General features: G+C 47.3%; 9 protein-coding genes across 9 annotated transcripts; 2 read left to right on the forward strand and 7 right to left on the reverse strand.

Moving 5' to 3' along the window:
* Window positions 1-56: 56 nt before the first annotated feature.
* On the reverse strand, window positions 57-2,126 carry MGYG_08305 (hypothetical protein; the record flags this gene model as incomplete). The annotated part of the gene is made up of 2 exons (XM_003169353.1): window positions 57-1,230; window positions 1,285-2,126. 2 exons carry the CDS (start codon window positions 2,124-2,126, stop codon window positions 57-59), a joined length of 2,016 nt encoding a protein of 671 aa, XP_003169401.1.
* A 1,235-nt stretch (window positions 2,127-3,361) lies between these two features.
* On the reverse strand, window positions 3,362-4,036 carry MGYG_08306 (hypothetical protein; the record flags this gene model as incomplete). Its single annotated transcript, XM_003169354.1, has 3 exons — window positions 3,362-3,583; window positions 3,748-3,890; window positions 4,015-4,036. 3 exons carry the CDS (start codon window positions 4,034-4,036, stop codon window positions 3,362-3,364), a joined length of 387 nt encoding a protein of 128 aa, XP_003169402.1.
* A 1,862-nt stretch (window positions 4,037-5,898) lies between these two features.
* On the forward strand, window positions 5,899-6,791 carry MGYG_08307 (hypothetical protein; the record flags this gene model as incomplete). Its single annotated transcript, XM_003169355.1, has 4 exons — window positions 5,899-5,909; window positions 6,069-6,209; window positions 6,334-6,382; window positions 6,552-6,791. 4 exons carry the CDS (start codon window positions 5,899-5,901, stop codon window positions 6,789-6,791), a joined length of 441 nt encoding a protein of 146 aa, XP_003169403.1.
* Window positions 6,792-8,664: 1,873 nt separating this feature from the next.
* Window positions 8,665-10,342, reverse strand: MGYG_08308 (hypothetical protein; the record flags this gene model as incomplete). The annotated part of the gene is made up of 5 exons (XM_003169356.1): window positions 8,665-9,236; window positions 9,374-9,429; window positions 9,517-9,628; window positions 9,689-10,237; window positions 10,297-10,342. 5 exons carry the CDS (start codon window positions 10,340-10,342, stop codon window positions 8,665-8,667), a joined length of 1,335 nt encoding a protein of 444 aa, XP_003169404.1.
* Window positions 10,343-10,729: 387 nt separating this feature from the next.
* Window positions 10,730-12,060, reverse strand: MGYG_08309 (hypothetical protein; the record flags this gene model as incomplete). Its single annotated transcript, XM_003169357.1, has 4 exons — window positions 10,730-11,131; window positions 11,195-11,391; window positions 11,448-11,727; window positions 11,794-12,060. 4 exons carry the CDS (start codon window positions 12,058-12,060, stop codon window positions 10,730-10,732), a joined length of 1,146 nt encoding a protein of 381 aa, XP_003169405.1.
* A 305-nt stretch (window positions 12,061-12,365) lies between these two features.
* MGYG_08310 (COP9 signalosome complex subunit 4) lies at window positions 12,366-13,729 on the forward strand (the record flags this gene model as incomplete). The annotated part of the gene is made up of 2 exons (XM_003169358.1): window positions 12,366-13,613; window positions 13,700-13,729. The coding sequence occupies 2 exons, from the start codon at window positions 12,366-12,368 to the stop codon at window positions 13,727-13,729; spliced, it is 1,278 nt and encodes a 425-aa protein (XP_003169406.1).
* A 363-nt stretch (window positions 13,730-14,092) lies between these two features.
* Window positions 14,093-17,352, reverse strand: MGYG_08311 (ochratoxin A non-ribosomal peptide synthetase; the record flags this gene model as incomplete). The annotated part of the gene is made up of 4 exons (XM_003169359.1): window positions 14,093-14,485; window positions 14,557-16,679; window positions 16,741-17,002; window positions 17,059-17,352. 4 exons carry the CDS (start codon window positions 17,350-17,352, stop codon window positions 14,093-14,095), a joined length of 3,072 nt encoding a protein of 1,023 aa, XP_003169407.1.
* Window positions 17,353-17,756: 404 nt separating this feature from the next.
* Window positions 17,757-18,064, reverse strand: MGYG_08312 (hypothetical protein; the record flags this gene model as incomplete). The annotated part of the gene is made up of 2 exons (XM_003169360.1): window positions 17,757-17,922; window positions 17,964-18,064. The coding sequence occupies 2 exons, from the start codon at window positions 18,062-18,064 to the stop codon at window positions 17,757-17,759; spliced, it is 267 nt and encodes an 88-aa protein (XP_003169408.1).
* Window positions 18,065-18,487: 423 nt separating this feature from the next.
* MGYG_08313 (hypothetical protein) lies at window positions 18,488-20,332 on the reverse strand (the record flags this gene model as incomplete). Its single annotated transcript, XM_003169361.1, has 5 exons — window positions 18,488-18,963; window positions 19,030-19,605; window positions 19,672-20,051; window positions 20,107-20,170; window positions 20,230-20,332. 5 exons carry the CDS (start codon window positions 20,330-20,332, stop codon window positions 18,488-18,490), a joined length of 1,599 nt encoding a protein of 532 aa, XP_003169409.1.
* Window positions 20,333-20,453: the final 121 nt, after the last annotated feature.

Raw genomic sequence — 20,453 nt, forward strand, 5'->3', positions numbered from 1 at the left:
GTAAACCTTAAGTTTGCTCAGGTATTATCCGGTTGAAGGGTGAGGTTGAAGAGAAATCAACAGGTGAGGGATTCCCTGCCAGGCTCCTCGGCCTTGACGGTCTTCCCAGCACATTCTCTTACCATGTTGTTGAAGTCCTGTAGTACCTTCTGAGGGACACGGTCCCACATTAGTGATCGCGAGTAGATGTCTGGATTTCCATTTCCCTTGAAAGCAGCACGGTTCTGGAGTCCGTGGTTGCGCATTGCTGCGTAGGCTTGCTGTAGGTTTGATGGAGGAGCAACGTGGTCATCGCCCATATCGTCATCGCCCAGAGTAGTAAGTGCTTGGTATTGCTTGGTAGTCATGGCAAAGGCCTGGGCATCCTCTTGGTCTTTAGATGGTGCAACGAGGTTGTTATGCAGGACATCAAGATTTGTGGCGGTGCCACCAGCAGGGCCGGATGTGATCTGGGCCATTTCACTGTTGCTAATCGTGGTGGGTAGCAGAGCACCGGAGCTGGGCGAGGGTCCAACAATGCTAGCCGAGCTTCCATCAGGAGAGCCCGAGGCAAGGACTGCACGCAAGACATTTGCTGACTCTGCGCGGTATTCTTCGGATAGAGCGGGGATGGCGGGTTGCGAGGTGGAAGTGCTGTTGGAGGCAATAAAGGCGCCAAACAGCAGGCACATATAGAATGCATTCCAGCTGAAAGCAGAGTCGGTCTGGGTCATCGGCTTCTCTGCTTGTTTCTCTGCCTTCTTGGAGTTGAAGTCTAGGGTAAATGGATGGCGAGCAGGCGTAGGAGTAGGGCTGCGGGGTTGCGGGCGCTGTTCAGTGTCGAGACTGAACTCATCAGACAGGGAGAACGAGTCCCAAGAAGGGTTGTCCACGCCGAGGCTACCATAGTCGGAAAAGTCATTGCGAATCGTGGAGGCAGGGTCTGAGGGATTAGAGTTGAGCTCCATCCTCTCCAGATGTTCTCGAAGAATAGTGTTCTTCTTGCGAAGCTCGCCAGTCTCAAGGGTGTGAGTGCGAATCAACTCTTCCTTTTCCATATGGAGCTGTTCAACAAATTGGTGCAACTGTTGCTGGCGCTCAAGCATTTCGTTCTTTTCCCTGATGAGTTCCGCCTCTCGAAGCTTCATCTCCTGGAGTGCCTCCTGAAGCTCATTAATGTGAGTGGAAGACCGTCGTTTGTCCTCCTCTAACTGTTCGGTGTGGACTTTCTTTCGCTGGCGAGAATCAAGGCTAGTGGTCGTTAGTAAGGATAATTCATGTACTGGTAGAGTGGATAGGACTTACGCCGCCTGCCTGTTTCTAAGAAGGCGTTTCTGCTGCTTGAGTTCCTTTATCTCATCCTCGTCATTCGACTGGCTGATCAGGAGATCGATGTTACTCAACGTCCGCTCAGCGGGGATATCGAAACGCGCATTCTTCTTGCGTATCCCATCTCGTCGGATGGTAAGACTGGCTGCGCTGTTTCGGTATCCACCAGAGGTCCTGACTGGTCGCGACTGGACTTCTGGCACCTCGGATGAGCCTGATACCCAGCCCTGACTGGATTGCGGGGACATGGGAATAGAATTAGGAGCAGCGAAGGGTGGAGAGGCTCTGAATTGCATCTGCTGGTAAGACATCGGCTGCACCTGGCCAACGGCGCCACCGGTAAATGGGTTGGCGACTGAACCATCGAACTCTTGGGTGAAGTTCTCGTAGATTGGTGTGGGGGTACAAGAGCCGGAATCATTAGATACTGGCCAAATCTGTTGTGGCTGTTGCTGGTGGTGCTGGTGGGGATGTGGTTGCTGGGAAAAGGCTCCTGTGGGCGCATCTAGTCGCACGAAAGGATTGCTGACAGGCTCAAATAGTGGTGTTGATAGTTGTGATGGGTGCCGTGACTGTGCGTCGGTTTGGTGTTGAGCCATATCCGACCATACTGACTCCCTCCGTGAAAACTCATCGGTGGTTTGATCAAAGGAGGTCCGCCGTGAGCTGTCCATCGACATATCCTGAGCGCCGGTATCGAGGATCTTGTCGTCCAGTACACTCATCTCCTCGTCCCTGGCGAACATGGGTTTTGTGTCGAGGTTGGGAGGAGGCTGGAAGAAGTCAAAAGCCGGTGATGGAAGAGAAAACCTCGCCATCTTGGGAGGGTGTGTGTGTATAGATTGGGTGGTATGGTAAAAAGACGCACTCAAGGCGGGAAGATGGTCGAGTCCCGCCGTACACCGTAGAAGAAAAGAATAAACCAAATATAGAAAAAGAAGCAGATTATGCAAAAATCAAGGGGGTCGTAGTCGTTAAATCGTCTCGTCGTAGATAGAATAAAGTGTTCAGCGTAGTTGGTTGGCAGTGTTCGTTGTTGTAGGAGACGGAGGAAGCAGAAGAGAAAGAAGATATTCTGCCTTGGTTGCGGGAAGAGGCGGTGTGTGCGGTAGATACGGTTGGCTCCCTTCGTCGTTTTTTTTATTTTTGCGGACGGGCCAAAGAAAAAAAAAAGATGGCGCACGCAAGAAGTGGGCAAGGGAAGAGAAGCAAAAGAAGAAGAGAAGAAGAAACGATAGAACACTGTGCAACGTGCCTGGGAGAGAGGGACGTCGATGCGGGGGGGGAGGAGGGGAGGGAAGGGTAGGAAGCGTTAGACGGGGGTCTCGTTGCTTCTGCTGCTGTTCTCCTGCTCGTGTTGAGGTCAAGAGACACTATGGTGACGGCGGGCTGGTGGTACTTTTTTAGTGATGGCTTGATATATAGTAGCGATCATCTGCTCAGGGCAGCGGGGGCAGCTAATATATCTTTTGATCCGACTCTATCGGTATCTTGTGAGTATGCAAGGTCAGACGAAGACCGTCGCTCTTTAATACCGCCGTCGGGGTCACTCGTGGTGCTGCGCAGGCCGTCCGGGTTGTCCTATCACCTATCGACTTCCCTGGCGATGGAGATGCGATCGAGGCGTTCGAGCAATGGTAACCCGACCCTTAAGCTATGGTGCTGAGGTAACTTAAGGTAAGGTGGTGGTGAACCGGGGGGAAAAGGTTTCGTGCAAGAGAGCCACCTTCGTACCCGTCACCAAGAGGAGCAGATCGAAAAAAAATGTTGCCCAGCGGTAATGATAATAATAATTCGGCTGCTTTGATTCTGTACCTTTTGGTAAGATACAGCAAAATCAAACCAAAGGGTGTGGTGCGTCCGTGTGTTGGATGGGCGGTTTGATCCAGTCGATGCGCTTCTTCCCTTGTCCCTTGCGGGTGCCTGGAGGTCGATGTACAGTTCCCCGTCCACTGGGCAAGTGTATATTCCCTTTCTCGTCAGGCGTGAGATGCCATATCAAGAATGAAGAATGCAAAAATACATGGTAAGAAGGAAAAAGGAAAGAGAGAGTTCAAGCATGTCCCTCGATCTCATCCATCGTCATCTCTGGCACGCCTGGGGATTGTCGACTGACGCCTAAACTGTATGGGGATGCACCCTCACCGGCAGTCCGTTGCGAATCCATCCTGGTTCCAGATCGACCAGCCATCGTCTCTCGCCGGAAGTCTAAAAAGTAAGGCGACGAAACAGCAGCCTGCGTTGAGCTCTGCGAGCGGCTGTCATTGGATGCCTCCTATTGGGGTTGTCTTTTTTGGGGGTTTGGGCACACTTGCAGCTCTAGCTCTTGTCCTTCTTTTTTTTTCCTGGTATGGACTTCGACCCTTTTTTCGTCTCTCTGAACTGATTATTTTTAAACTTCGACGTTTCTGCTCTACCTGCGAGGGAGTCGAACCATACAGACGGAATTCCGAGATAGTCGCCTGGTTTTGTGTTGAAATTAGCGATATAGTTACCGATCATGTCTGGAGATATTCGTTCGATACCAGCGAAGAACTCGGTCGAATAGATAGACTCGTTATGGAGTCGCAGAATGACGGGGTCTGATATTGCCCAGTATCGCACATCTCGCACGGTATTGGCGTCGTCTCGTCGAGGCTCTCGAAGGCATAAACTCCCTCTGACACACGGCTCCTGTCTCAGAGAACAGGGGCCAAGTATACTTACTCCGCCTGGACTCGGCGGGCATTCTCAGCCAAACAACCACAGCTCTCAAACAACCTCTCAAGCCGCCTCTCTCATCGTGAGGGTAGAATGACATCGACTGGCTGAGAACTTCTGTTTTTTTTGGCTCTCCTTCAATGCTGTTCCTGTTCACCTGTTACTTTCCTCCCGAGCGGAACGAACTCCAAGCTACAGCCACACCACTCCTCTCTACCATGGATCGGGGCCGGGGGAAATGTGGGCACAGAACCTTCTGCACTTTGTTGATACATACATACAAGCCCGGGAGGTTGCTTCTTTCGGGACACTCGTTCTCCTCACGTTAATCATATGGGCTGTGGCGTTTCGCTTCGCCGCTACCCTTCCTCATTTACCGCCATCTAAGGTTACCTTATGTCGTAAGGCCCTTGCATCGACCGACCAAGAGAGCTACGCCGCGCATTCCTAAGGTCGCCGTCAGCATTGTTTATGGATTTTTGAGTACGGATACTCCTATGCACCCGCACAACACCATTCCATATGCCATGAAGCTTACGCTGGCATTGCAACGGTCTTCCGCCCTTCCCGCGTACATACATACCCACAAAGACGAGCAGACGGACGTTGCTTCTTGTTCCGAAGATCTGTGCTCCACAAATACTACACATTTGGGGATAAGTATGGTCACTGCTTTAGGTTCCTCATCCTTCCTTTTTTAATTTTAATTTTTGTTATAAAAGCCAAAGAAAAGGACCTTCTTCGCACGTACGACCTATTTCGTTAGAGACCCAGCGAGGAAAGGGCGGTTAGAAAAAGAAGGGAGAACAAGGAGGGCTAGAGCTACCTATACTCCAGGTGCATTTTTCATGGCTGAGATTGCCCTGTTCTTGAACTACCAGGATGCGCGCGGCCTACCCAGAGGTATGTTTAGATCGGTCTTGTGCCCCTCCTCGTTACATTCCTCCCCGAGTAACTCGTAATATAATGGCGGATTGGCGGGACAAGCAATAGCAAAACCGATTTTCATCACTGCCGCTAATCGTGAGCCAATAGTATTGGCCTCTCTCACCGCCTAAAACGGGTTAAGGGCGAAAAGCAAACGTTGCATTTCTGTACCATGAGGATGAATATCCCCTTCTTCCTCAGTCAGACGTCTGTCTTCTCTATTCGAGCAACTGCTCATAGGTTGGAGCCTGAGCGCCTCACATTTCGGACATTAATAGGCTCAGGCGCGCAGCTGAAAGGCCGTCCTTGCACTCCGTTAATTTTCTGGTGCTGGCCATCCTCATGCTCTGAGTATACATATAGTCATATACACATGTGACCTTTAGTCTCAACTCAGCCTTGTATGATTGAACCGGCGTAGTCTCAGGGCCCAGGGCAATTTGATTAATGGTTTAAATCCTGTAGATTTTTGGCTCATAAAATTCTTCAAGTGGACTATCACGAGATATACACGAAGTTGTGTGTATTCGTAATGTGTCGGTTTTGTCCTGTCGCGTGCGGATATCCGAGATATTATTGAGCCTTCTCAACCACTTTCCCGGAAAATTCTTGCCATTTCTGGGCTTGGCTGTCATGATATCACGATACAAGTGTGCATAGTTGCCATCGTAATTGAGATCTATAAGGCATCAAGACTAACTCCTTCAATCAGGGTTGCCCCTTAAGTTATATGCTAGCGCCTTGCACAGATTGCATATAATAAGGAGTTTTCCGATGCTCTGCGAGAGACAAACAGCGGATAGCTGCTATCTGAGGGTCTACTCTCACATGATTCCTGGGCAAAACGGGATGAACCTAGTTGTGCCATTTTTGCGCGGTATGAGAGGGGGTAGAAAAGAATAAACCGGACGGGGACCTGGAATGGATGGTATCCGCAGCCAAGGACAATAATAATACACCGAAATGAAACTTCAGTAAGATATTAGTTTGGGTATATGCTTACACGGATGTGCTGCCGCCATGAAGCGATGAGGTATACTGGCTTTGCCCCCCTCACCTATTTCAATCGTTTCAGTGGAATCTCAATGGAGCTCCGATTTGATCAAGACGCTTTGTGGCTGAAGTTTATCTAGCTTCTATGAAAACAGCCCTGATATTTTAATGTGGTGTGCTGAAGGAGGTGATTCCAGAGTAGCGGTGGTGAGGGGCAAGGATGTACGAAATATGGATAGGTGGCTCGTCCTGAAATTGCGCCACGCTTCGCGCCGTTCCAGGTACGTAACCACATGCGCGCTGCTACACAGTATTGGAGCGGTGTTTAGTGGCGAATCCAGTCAGGTTTATGCAATTATGATCCTGTAGCTAGAAGAGACATCATAAAAAGAAAAGTACACGCAGGAGGCGAAAAGCAAGTACCCTCAAATTAGACCGCAACTGTCATCTCCAGGTACGCAAATATGGGAAGTGACAACGGTACAGATTCACCCGGTAGTTGTAGCTGGAGTAATCTGATATCAACGAAAAGGACGTGGTCAAAATAATGTAAGATTACATAATCATATGACATAACCAAAACTATAAATAGATGGATGATTACGTAATTTAACGAGCTTCAGTTAACGGCCAATGAAGCAATTCAAAAAACAACTTCGAGGAAAACCTCGTTTTTGTTTGTTCTTGACAACCGCCTGCATTTTTCATGCACCACACTTCAGGCACAAAAGCAGCTGGCAAATGAGAAGCCAAAACTCGACCTCAGACCACTGGCGCTCAAACTGAGACTGTTTTGCTCGTATCGAGATGCGCCCCTCGCCGTCCTCCTGATCGAAACAGACCCTCTGTGCCTGCCCAATTAAAGGCCAACTACCATCCCTCATTTCCGCGTCTTGCGAACCTCAAGCGGGCGGGCTTAATAATCTTTGCTCCGGGGATGCTCTCTCAGCCGTGCGTGGGCTGGCCGAAGGCCCGCCTACTTTTCAAGGCAATACCCCTCGCCTGTACTGCAGGTGATTGGTTAGGCAGTATTATTGTCATCCCATTTAATAGTTGTGCTCATTCCGGACATATACCAGTTCAACCGTGAAAGAGGGCGTCAGAAGGATCACCCCGAGACATCCTCCGTATCAAACTTTAGAGGATTGCCCAGCATGATACTCGCCTTGCCATTTTCTCGGAATATGGTAATCTCATTGCGGCGTACCTCAGCTCTTGGATGAAAAAAAATGAAATCTCCTTTTATTACATCTTATAATGCGCTTATCGGCCGTGATTTTTGAATATAAAGCTCGGGGACAACTGCGCCTCCGCTTGCCTAGTTCCAGCCTTGCATTTTGACCTGGGCCTAACAAGAAGATAACTGGATGACTCATAAGTTAAACCAGTAAAACCCGCTCCAAGCAGGTGAAGGCGAATGGACAGCCCCGTTTTATGCTCGAATTTATGAAGCGTCTACCCCTGTCATATGCGTTCGCCTTATATGACGCAGATTCAACAGTTGGGGATTTTCAAGGCAGTTCCCTCCGGCCACTACTCCTCCCTGTATCTTTTCTTCAATTGCAAATAGAAATTGTGGGAGTTTTTCGAAACTATTATTACCCTGAGTCTGAGATATCACGGACCCCTCCACTCATAATGAACAAGGCAAGTTGAATGCTCAAAATCAAACAGAAACTTTGATAGCAGATACGTGTACCCCTGCGTGGATTGTGTCTGGTTACCTAGAGCTGCGCATGGATGAATTCACATCGAATTGCGCCCGACATCAGTTCTAGCTTGCGTATTATCCCTTGGTGCACAGAAATGGAATTCTTCTCCATACGCTTTGGCTGGTATGCAATATTGGTGACATTTTAGCTCAAATGGCCGAGAAACGTCATGGTGCATTTTAAAATTCCTCTCCTTCCGCGGAAGGAATTCTGCATTTGAGGACTCGTTCGATGCATGGCAGCCCTGGTAGTAGCCATGCCATGTGAAATAGTAATGACGAGCCCAATCATTCCGTCTCTTTCGAACTCACCACTGCGGCCATGGGCCCTTGAAGTGTGCAATAAAACGATTCAGAATATGCAATTTTTAAGCTTAGCGGCAGACAACTGCTGGATAAGCTTGGGTACCCGACGCACAGGATGTTAACACACCTCGTCTCCTCTGATGTTCTGTTCATGCAGCGCGTCTGTTTTGATAAGAATTCATGGGGAGATTTTTTGGTCCCAAGGTATGATGACTCTTAACTTGAAACATATCCTTACATATGCTTGGTGAGTTGTCCGCTGGGTATATTTCTAGAATTACTAGTATAGCCCCGCCAGCTCACAAAACATATGCTGCGTTACGAGCTAAAGGGGAGACGTGGATATCACTGAGGGAGAACTGCATAGTTGATTTCCTATTGAGGATGTAAGATAATTGAAAAAGCAAACTGTTGACGCCCAAACGCCCGAAGGTAGCTTATCCACCCAATGTTTCTTGTACAAATGAGTAACAATACAAAGAGCTATCATAGGAACTATCTTAGATTGCTGGTGGCCCTTGAGGCCCAAAAAAAGTAAGAGCTTCGCCATCAAAAGATGGGCTGATATCTCAGGTACACGAGGATAGTTTCGGGTTCAGCGGGGCAAAAGTGACCAGGTGGTGAGATTGAGCTTGCTCCTCGTATTGAAACAAGTTGAAGCTAGTTGCCCAATTACTGGCCGGCGTTGCGATTAAGAGAACAATTGACTCTTACTCGAACTAAGAGAACCCGATGAAATCTAGCTGCTGGGAAGCATCCCCACCATCGGTGCCTTGAATAATCTCTTCTGGTTCCTCCAAATCATCAGAATCGACATCATCAGAGTCAATCTCTTCATACACCTCGTTATCGCTTGAGACATCCTCCTCAGAGTCTCCTTCAGCAGACGGATCTACCTTGTTAGCAGTGAACTTGCGAATTTGACCAGCTCTATCAACATGAGGAAGGGGGCATTTCTTATTGCCACAGTTTCCTGTGTTAGCATAGTCGGGACACTCGTGGACATGTCGCCCTTCACAAGTGGCTCCTTTACTGCAGTATCCTAAAATGGCAAAATCACGACAGACCGGAGCACCCGGCGTTATGTGGACATGGGTATATCGGCAACACGGATTCGTGCATCGACCACGAAGGAAATGAAGACACGCCGGGGATCTTTCAGGGGACGGGTCATGTGAAAGATCACAGGCCAAACCTGCATCGCATTTACCTGTCTGGAGGAAGTCTTTGCAGATGGCGACTTTGTTCGGGTCATGGATATAGGGGCAAGTTGGGCCCTTGAAACAAGTACCTATAATTCAGGTAAAAGGAGTTGTCAGTACTCACAAACGATATGCTCTTCTACCCAACACTGATGGGCCCATATCTAATCAGCTTGGATGCCGCCGAGGCCGATGGGATAGAATCTTCAGAAGGAGAGACTGGTACCCGTCGATGTAAATCTCTTGCATAGCTCGTTTCTCTTTTTCACGTTTCCGGGTTTTCTTTGATGTTGTAAGTTAAATGATTAATAAAGAAACAAGTAATCCCTTTAGGGTCAACTTCGAATGAATAAACTAGATTGTGCATACTTCTTTGAAATGACAGCACCTAGGCGGTGTAGGTTGCCCCGTTTGCTTCTGACAAACATAACACCTCCGACATTCACTCGTTTGGGGGTCACGTTCGCCTTTAACGGGTCATCTATAAACTGTGAGCTGATCCTCGAACTCTAATAGATATCAAAAGCAGATATATCCTCACTGGAAAGGGAGATGAGTTTACTGCCACCTTGGGCGACTTGAAATGGTATATTCCCGACAAGTATGGTATAAGTCCTTCCGTCAGGCAGAGGTTCGCTCCTATTGCTCTCTGGGAAACTTGAAGCAGACTGAGCATGTCGTAGAACCATGGATTCTTCCTGTGCCGCTTTCTTCTGTGATTTTAATCTCCGAGTCTCTGCTATTGCCTTGTTTCTGGCCTGCGTCTCCTGGTCAAATATTGATGAATTTATCAGCTGCATGTGGCGATCTCTCTTCGCTATCCACGAGCTCTTCGTGCCGGGTTTGGCATCGGTGGCCTCATCGCTCGGTGTAGACGATGAGGCTGCTACGCTTGCCGTCTCCGCTGGGGTGCTTTGACTATTAAGCACAAGTGTTCGGTTTCTGTGTGCGCCCGCCAAAGCCCTTGATGGTCCCCTTCCTCTTCCACGATATGGCCTCCAGCCGCCTCGCGAATGTCGAGCATAGGAAGAGCTTGGATTCCCACCGCGCACGGCAGAGTGCGTCTGGTTCTTGTGTTGGTTGATTTGGCCTAGTTGACTTGGTTACTTCTCATCAATACCTTGAGACAAAAAAGTATGGAAAACCCACCAGCTAACTGGCCAATCCTAGCCAGAAGCTCTTCTTCCTCAGTCATGGGAATACCACTGAGCGAGTTCAATAGTTAAATTGAATGTGAAACATTCCACTATTCTTAAGAAGAAATATTGAAGACGTTGTAGAGTTGAGTGGTGCGGTGTTGTGAAGCCTCTTTCAATCCTGCCGTTCCAACTTGAAACCTTATTACCTATTCGTTATGTAATACTGGAATTTTACTTATTCCTTTTCCGAAAATCTAACCTGGCCAATCATGTGGATTGAACGCGAGGCCAATTGTAAAAGCGCCTTTCAAAACAAGCAATAGAAAACATAGGTACGAGATAGTTACTTGATGTATTGTTATTTATAATACATTAACGGTAGGATGATATGCGAGGCCTATCAGTCTTTTGTAGACGAAACTAACAGGAAGGCAGAATTGCCATCACACATTTTCAAATTTCACATTTTCATCCTCATCAACGTCGGTGCCTATACCGGATGCAGTAGGCTCTCCTTCTGACCCTTCATCAAAGTTGTACCCGGCTGTAGGTGGTAGCTCCTCCTTTGCATCCCTATACGCGATGGCATCTGCATAGTTGCTTTCCCTTGCCTCGGGTTTTAATTCCCAAGTCATCGCAAAGTCGCCGGACTTAACCAGATGTGCCACGATCTCAAGCGTTTGTTTGAGATACACTTCCGGTTGCCGTAGCTCAGCCTTAAGCGACTTGAATGGCCAATACTTGTGTCTGCGGAAACAAGCATATATAAGATCCAGAAGTTCGTTCTGGGGCATACGGGCAGTTTTGTTTTCCTGTGCGCGTACTTTTGCGGGTTTCGCAACTTGCTGTTGAAAGTCAGCTAGAAGCCCATACTGTGTAACATTTGAAACAACCACTACTAGACTTACAATGAAATTGGACTTGTCGGCAGCAGCAACTGTTTTTGGTTGAAGCATCTTGCCAGGTACTTTTTCGATAAACTTAGTTTCTCGCTTGGGTTTGAGGGATTCCAACGCCCGTTCTTCTGCTAGTCTCTGGTACTCTTCGTTTTCAACAGGAAGACAGTTAAACTCATCATGAACCCGAGCCGTGATGGCGGTTTGTCCTAGGAAAAAAGTAAGCTGCATGTCGACTGTAAATATCTAGTCTTGCTTCACATACTTGGTACCGTCTTCTTCACATAGGGCTCCCACTTCTTTTTCCTCTCTTTCTTCTTTGCATCACGTTTAGTCTGTTCGTAAAGATATGACCGACCGTACGGCTGGTTTTCGTTGTAAAACTGATTTATCTTGTCCTTATACCCCGGAAGGTCCTTTTCTGTGAAGACAAATGTATTCTGAACCGCGTATGCTGATCGATCGGCGTTTACATTCTGTCGTCTCAGGTTGTAGTCTTTCGGTACGCCTTTATTCTGAGGTATATCAAGGAGTCGCAAACTTATCTAAATGCAACATGTCAGCGAAACCGCATATATAGCTCGTAGACGAAGAAATAGAAGGCGGAATACTCGTTTGATATCTGTCGGGTCGCCCTCAACTCTGACCGTGCCGATCTGAATCTCCTCGTCGTCGTCGAGTTTCGACCATTGCTCCCACAAGGTCCTGGGTACCCGTGTCAACCACACATTTTGAAAAGCGTTTGTGAAATCCAGGTCTCCGGTGTCTTCGTAGATATCCTCGTCCGACATGTTTATGTCCTTCGTGTCAGGCTCTTCCTTGATCCCTGGGTTGGCAAGAGGTTCAGCCTTGATCTGCCCTGCGTTCAAGCCGGACATAGTTATATATGTGAAGCTTCGGCTGTGCTGTGTGCCTGTAACGCAGAATTGAATTAATGGATAGTAATGAATAGCTGAATGAAAGAAGTGTTGCTCGATCGCAAAGCTTTTGTTCTTCAGAGTACTTATGAGGTCAGAGATTTGCTGACTAAGCACGCGCTAACTAGCCTCCAGCTTATCACAAAGCTTCGCCCTCTTATCTTAATATCTACTTTTCAGTATTTACACCCCGAATCACAGCGGCTACTGTTCCTCTATGCCTTTGATTCGCTTCGTTTTTAGATAGTTATAACCAGCAAATAAATATGGATTCCTTCAACCTCGATCCCACAGTTGACTCCGAGTTTGCTAATGAATTTGCTGAGATCCAATCAACCAACGATCAACGAGCCAAAGCACAGCTCTACAGTGACCTACTCTCCAAAATAGTCAACAAACCTTCTCGTTCCCTTGCACGGGACCTTACCCTTTTCTTTGGGTGCATTCTTGGGGGGGAAATAAGTGTTATTGCATCCCGACCTCTCCTTGATAGTTTTATCAGCTCTCTCAAGCCTCTCCCCGCAACTACCAGGATAGAAGTTGGACTACCAGCTATCATTGCCCTTCAGACGCGCGCAACTTCAGTTGAAGAGCAAGATGCTATGCTACGTGAGACACTTGCCGATGCATACGAGGAAGTGGAAGAATACTCCCAGGCTGCGAGGGTGCTGCAGGGAATTCACCTTGACAGCTCGCAACGTCACATAACCGATGAAGAAAAAATTCGCATGTGGATTAGGATAATACGCCTATATTTAGAAGATGACGATGCGGGTGGTGCTGAAATGTTTCTAAACAAAATTAAAAATCTGCCAACCAAGACCGAGGACCCAGCTTTACGGTTACATTTCCAATTATCCCAGGCCAGAATCCTTGATGCAAGACGACGATTTCTTGAGGCCAGCCAAGAATATCTCGCTGTTAGCTTAGCTAATGGTGTAGACGAAGATGATCGATTGCAAGCTCTTTCTGCGGCGATAAGATGTGTTGTTCTAGCTCCTGCAGGACCGCAGAGATCACGAGCATTGTCCAGGTTATATAAGGACGACAGGTCTTCCTCTCTGGAAGAATATGGTATCTTGGAAAAGATATTTCGTGACCAGCTATTAACAGAAGATGAAGTTACCAACTTTGCTTCTGGTTTAGTTCCTCACCAACTGGCACAAACAGCCGATGGGTTGACGGTGCTAGATAAGGCAGTTATCGAACACAACCTACTAGCGGCCTCCAAGTTATATGAGAATATCCGAGTCGATGACTTGGGCTTGATTCTGGGCCTCAAAGCATCAGGCGACATGAGTGCTGGTGAGAAGGCAGAGGCCTATGCTGCGAGAATGCTGGAGCAAGACCGACTGAAAGGAACAATTGACCAAATTGACGGTGTGATCAGCTTCAACTCGGAGATGTATGGAGACGTGCGGACTGGCCGTAGTCTACGGTACTGGGATACTGGGGTTCAACACCTTGCTCAAGATATAGAGAATGTAGCAGCCGCCATCATGGACGAGTTTCCAGTGGGTTACATCTTTCTCCATTCCTTTCTTTTCTCTTCTTCTTTTCCTTCCTTTTTTTAATAAGGGATACTAACTTGCATTCCAAGGAATTTTCTGCCGCTCGAATGGTGCACTAGCCTATTATATTTCATACAACAAACAAGTCGTTTCACCACCCAGAGAAGACTGTCTTGAATGCGTTTAGCTCGGTGACCTCGCACGATCCGAATAGTTGGCTGTATATGACATCCTTATTTTACCACACGCTTTCTTTTGTCAGGTTCTATTCCCTAACAGCTAAACAGTACGGCTCTTGTTAAGACATATTAGAACATAGTTACATGGCTAATGTATGAAATTTGGCAAAACTATCTCGTACTAAAGGCAAAGGCAAACCATAATCACATTGATTTATTGACTTGATCCCCTAAATCAGGTAGCAAGTCAAGAAGAATTAAGAGTTTTTTTAAGAGACCTGCCCGGTTCTTATATCAGAAAGTTTAGAACCGCCATTGATTTACCCACGTAGCCATCAAGTCGGCGGAAATTGGCCCCATTGATTGCATGGTCCTGCTAGCCTCTCTAGCCCGCGTCACACTGATTGGCGCCGACAGGGCCCCCTCTCCCTCTACTAAGCTCTTGTAGAAAGGGAGTAGTTTTAATGCGGGCTTTGTCAACATATCTTGATCTGAGGGGTTCCGAATCTTTTCCAGTTCTTCTATCCATTCTTTCATAGAAACTCGCTGAACTGCATAATTTTCATGAAGCGGCATCAAGAGAGATTCCCATGGAGTGGTCGATGGATTAACTAAGTGGAAGACCGAGCACCGGGATTCTGCCTCTGTCATTCGACGGGATTCTACAATCTCTATGATTATAGTAGCAAGGGTATTCTATTTTTTCGTTGACGATTAGCTAGTTAATCCTTTTGATGGGAAAAAAAGAGTTAATTGTGAGTGCATACCACAGGGATCCAATCAACAGGCATTGAGCCTAAGGTTTTAGGAATCTTTCTGATAGATTTTGAAGTCGCAACAATGGATGGTAGCCACTCTGTTGAATTCCAGGTACCTTCCTCAGTGGTCGGGCCTGCAATCTGGCCCAGACGAAGAATAGTTGTTGGAACTCCAGCTCGAGATGCTGCATGGCAGATACGCTCACAAATGTGCTTGGCTTGTCCGTATCCCTGGTTGAGTGTTACCTCACAGTTTTCAAAGAGCTCCTCAGGTACCGAAGGCCCATCGGCAAGCGTCCAGCCTCCAATTGCACCAATCGAGGAGTTGAAATAGAAATGAGCGCGGCGTACACTCTGCAAGCTGAAGTCGATGAGTCGGCGGACACTTCGGATTTGATCCTCAAAGGAGAGGATGGAAATGTTAAAGTCCATTCTCCAAGCATTGTGAATAACCGTATCTACCGTGTTAATTAATTCATTGTATTTCTCTTTTCCAAGACCAAGCCGCTCGTTGCTTATTGAAGCAGTGAGAAATTCGGCTTTTTCCAGAAGTTCTGTTTTAAGTCCCTTCTGTTTGAAACTTTCAACCTGCCGTTCTCCAGCCTCCGATCTGTTCAGGCAATATACCTTGGTGACGCTATCATCGTTCAGGAGGCAGTTTAGCAGATAGGTACCAAGCGAGCCTGTAGACCCAGTCAGAATAACATAGTGGCTCTTAGTGGCTTCAAGGTCTGGGAGACCAGCTGTATATTTTCTGACAAGCGAGTTGACATTCTCTTCGCGGGACACGCCATTGGTTTCTACACCATTTAGAAGTGCAAAAAGAAAGCTTGACAGGTTTCCAACGGTGGGGTGCTCATAGATCATCTGAGGTGTTAAGTTGGTGAAACCGGCTCTATTGAGGATAATACTCAACTGAAATGTTTGCAAGGAATCAAGTCCTACACTGTAAAGATCCGTCTCATCGGCGAGTTTGGACAGGCCAAGGGAGTCACATAAAATCTCCCGGACGGATTCTGTGAGGCTGGACTGATCAGTCAACTTAGAGATTGAATATTCAAACGCCTCATCGGCTGGGTTCATGTAGAGTTTATCAATTTCCTCCTTGTAGCTATCGATTACAAGGCGTCTCTGTGTGCTTCCCTTTGGTGTAGTGCTGAAAGGCTTGCTGCGAGATGCTAGGCCAATTCTATTCTTCATGACCCGTCCATAAGCTGGGCTGATGCTGTTTGCTTCTCGTATTGTTGGCCATATTTCATCAATATACTTATTTTCGGGATCATTCTCATCCCAAAGGTTCCAGTTAGGTTCCACCAACACGGCAGTTTGAAATCTTGCCAATCCAACCACAACAGCCCGCGAAACTAATGAATGGCCCTCGATGACTTTCTCCATAGTAACGGGGTTGAATTTTTGACCGTTGCTGAGTACAATCACATCATCGATCCGACCATGGAACTTCCAAAGCCCTGGCTTTGTGGGGTGTGGAGTGTAGACATCCTTCGTGCGATATTCATTTAGCTCAGGGAAAGTGTTGAAAATGGGTTGGAGGTCTGGCCTTTCATGCCTGTTTATGACCATTTCAGATCGGCCATCGTCCATTGGTTCCATTTTGATCCCAAACGATGGGCTCCATTCGAAGTAAGACCAATCTTTCTTTTCCTGGGGAACCAAGGACAAAACGAATCCAGCTTCAGTCATCCCAATAAAGTTGACTAGCTTGGTGCGCTCACAGATCTTGTTACCAGTTTCAGTTGCAAGTGGACCGCCCCCATAGTATACATGTCTAAGAGTAGAAAGTGCATCTATGGCTTTGGACGACGTGGACATATCCTCGAGAATGCATGGAGCAAATAGTGCCGCAGTCGGCTTGAGAGAATCAATGACTGAAGTTAAAAATTCGCTGGACACAGGCCGGTCAGGTAGGTTAATGAATGGTATTCGGTGGAATACGGCCATTACACAAACGGCGAAACCCATCAAATGGAAGAAAGGAGTGGTAGCCAAGATGACATCATTGCATGTAAGCCGGTCTGGAACACCCGCTGTTCTATCTGGCGGTATAGGGACGTAAGCACCATGATCTAGAGCAGCGAAGAAGCCATAGGTGAGGCGTATTGGCTTTGGGAAACCTTCATAGGTATTGGTTAGTATGTTTCAAGGCATCAGCAAGTTGGTATAAGCAGTGCTTACCAGTTGTACCTGAACTATGACCAATGAATGCTATTTCGTTTTTAACGTCATCAAAGTTCTTCGAGAAAGGGTACGGGCTGGAGTCGCCTTCAAACATCTCGTCCAAAGAAGGGATTTGGACGGTGTGCAAGCCCGGGGACAGAGCTTGTATCTCATCTACTTTCTGTTTTCGTTCCGCACTGTAGGCAACTTTCGAGCAACTTGTCATTTCAAGAAGACGGACCTGAGCTGCTTCAGAATTCCGAATAGATGATAATTGTGGCTAAGGTAACGTCAACACTAGATATTAATAGATAGATATTTCTGGTTGCCACCAACCTGATACCCTGTTTTATTACAGGCCATCACCATAATTAGGTAGCGGATATCGTTTGCTCCAAGGTAAGCCAAAGTCGCTGGGGAGGAGGTGCTTCCAAAGGATTCTTCTATCCACCGGCACATATAATTGACCGCATGGGCAAGCTCTTTAAATGTGAGGTCAACAAAGCTACCCGAATAATCGGCTCCCTTTGGTATAATGCAAAATCTCCTGTCTGGATCCAACTCGGCTACACGATCGATGGCCTGGGCCATGAATCTTCGGCCAATCGGTTCCGCGTTCTTGACTGCCATGTTTGGATATCAGGAGGATAGGTGGTTGGATTTGCTTGATAGGAGGTCACAGGGCCTTTGTGGTATGGACAAATGTTGATGGATTGGTTAAATCCTTGTCCTTGTTATATTGAAGTAGAAAGCTGCTTTGAGGATTTGTTTTCAAGATTGATTCAGGGATCCTCCAGCTTAAATTATATCTGACTCCCAGTTTATTTGACTGCATCAGACAAAGTGAGCTCCATTATGTGGTTGGTTATTGCACCTGAGCTCAAAAGTCTATTGATACGTAATTCGAGGACATACATCGTGCCGTCAAACCGCAGTTCTCTTTCTTGTGCGCACAGGAACGGAGGAAAAGGCCGCTTTGGACGGACAATACCGATTACACGCATTTCTTCAACAGATGCAGATCATTGGGATATTCACAATGTATGCAGATTCATGCCACTCTTTTCCGATTGGTACAGTCGCTCAGCACGGAGTATATCCTTACCGACATTAGCATCGCCACAGTACCGTGTTTTCGACTGCCTGGGCGTGGCTTTGGCGAGTATGGGATAAAATTCAGGGCCCCCATCCCGTAGGACGCTAGCTAGGTGGTACAGTTAGTTAACGAGGAAGCGACGCACGTAGATTTGTGGCGTTGTGGGCAGAGCTTCGTGGGAAGAAGATGCCCTGAAAGATGCACATGATGTAGGCCACCCTGATCGTCGGTGACGACCTGGTTCATTAATTACTCCGTACTCCTTACATCGGATGTTCTATTGCAGACGGCTCATTACCATGTCTAAAGAGTGCAAATGCGTGATTCCCTATCATTGCGTGTGAGGTTGTCTGCTCGATTTTCCCCTGAGATTTTCTTCCCTTATATTGGCAGGAGCTAACTATGCTTAGATAAGCCGACCTTTGTGATATATCACGTGCTCTTCGCCAAGAGATACAAGGTTAGCCGCAACTCTAAAGTACAACCTGAAACTCTAAAATCTTCCAAGTCCAGTTACGTAAAGCAGACAACGCACGAATGAGCTTCAAGTTGTTTTGTTTTTTCTCTGGTTATCTATCCGTCTCTCCAAACACCCAAAAATATGAAAAGCGTAACCTCCAAGTACGCAACATTGAATGACCTCGCTCTGCCCTCCATCATAAATTGAGCCTATACGTCATATTTACTGAAGATGTCTCTTTCTGCACATGCAAACTCTGCGTCAATCGTTTCCCGATGGCGGTCAGAGCGGAGGCAGATCTTCACAGGGAATGGCTTTGCACAGCGCAGGAAACCATCTGTATAGCCAGTGGCAGGGTCGGTGTTGATAGGAAGCGGTCGACCTTGGGCATCACTCATAGGAGAAATATCAAAGGCCCAGAGAATCTTCGCCACTGCAAGGAAAAGTCCTCTTTCAGCCAAGTGAATACCAGGACAAATGCGCCGACCGGACCCATACGCGTAGTGATCGCGGTTTTCATAATCCGGAGAGGAGGCGTATGTCGGTGCGAGATCAACACGCCCCTTATACCTCAGTGGGTTAAATTGGTCTGGATTGGCATGCTTGCGGCTGTCATGGTGCAATCCCCATATGTTGGGTATAACGGTCGAGCCAGCGGGGATTGTCATCCCGTCGATCACGGTTTCTACAGGGTATATGCGTGTTAGTTGGGCATGAGTGATGTGGAGGTCATGTCAAGATCATCGTTCACCTTTACTGGTAGCGTGTGGAAAAGCCGTTGGCAGAACCGGGCGCCATCTCATCGTCTCTTTGATAACCATCGCCACGTATGGTAGATTCGCATAGTCGCTCCATTCTGGGGACCGGTCTTCACCGATTTTTTCATCAATCTCTTTTTGCGCTTCCTTTTGAACGTCAGGATATAATGCCATGGCCTGGATAAAGGCAATAGTCATGATGGATGTTGTGTCAGAGCCTCCTTCGAGAAGGTTGCCAACCATCAAGTCAATTTCATGCCTAGTGAGCCGGAGCTTTTCTTGTTGGTCCAAAACCATATCTAGGTAGCTCTCATGAGATTCTGAGCCTGACTCACGGCGCTTCAGGACGCGGTCAACAAGAGGGCCATATACCTTGTCCATAGTTTCGGCAACTTCTCGCGCCCGTGACTTCCAGTTGTTAAAGAACGACTCTGGGAGCCATGCAAGGAAGGGGAAAATATCAATTGGTGGCGTAGCACCTGGCTCAAAAATTTCCGAGAGACCGTCTAATACGGCATACAGGTGGCGCATATGCGGGGCAGAAGCTGCTGGCGTTCGAATGCCAGTAACTAAAGCTGTCTGTCAGTCTGGAGGTACTTCCAAGCATAGGTTATATGTTTCATAATGATACCCACCAAGGCTCATAGTAGTGCTGTTCGTGAACCGTTTGCAATGATCCATAAAGCCGCCAGGTTGAACATAGAGGTCTCGCAGTAACTGGACTGCTTCGGCATTTTGGAGGAAGATGTGTTTCCTCTCACAGACCGTTTCATTGAAATATTGATGGTAAAGTCTTCGCCCGCGTCGCCATCGAGCATCCGGGCCCATGAACATGAGATGGTCGCCATGCATAACAAGATGGTCAGCGATATAAAACTTGGGTCTTTCGCTGTATATGGCAGACTGTTTATCTATCAACTGTTTGATCATATAAGGAGAGTTGAGTACAACAGCCGTCCCTGGTCCAATCTTGAGCGAGAAAATAGGGCCATATTTTGCAGCCCACTCTGTAAACCTGCCAAACAATTCGTTAGTTGCAATGGGTTAGAATCTAGGCGCTATATGCATACTTCAAATGCGCTCCGGTTATTGGAATCTGATGTAAATTGCCTATTATTGGGAGACAGGAGGGCCCTGGTGAGGCAAGTGATCAGTAGTTAGATCTACGTTATATTCACTTGATATAAACACACCAGGCGGAAGCTTGCGATTTCTAAGTCCCGGGAAATGACCCTCAAAGAGAGACCAAAGGGCGATTAGAATAAGGATAAAACCGTATATCCAGATAGTGTCCATTGTCGGTGAGTTAGAAAATTGATGACTCAAGAATTTTTTCTGGTTCAGCGCCTTCTTAACTCATTCCTTTGACTCTGTCTGCCAGCTATCAATAACTGTATTTAACACTGACCACTATAAC

The sequence above is a fragment of the Nannizzia gypsea genome, genomic scaffold, assembly GCF_000150975.2.
Source record: "Nannizzia gypsea CBS 118893 supercont1.9 genomic scaffold, whole genome shotgun sequence".
NCBI classification, from domain to species: domain Eukaryota; kingdom Fungi; phylum Ascomycota; class Eurotiomycetes; order Onygenales; family Arthrodermataceae; genus Nannizzia; species Nannizzia gypsea.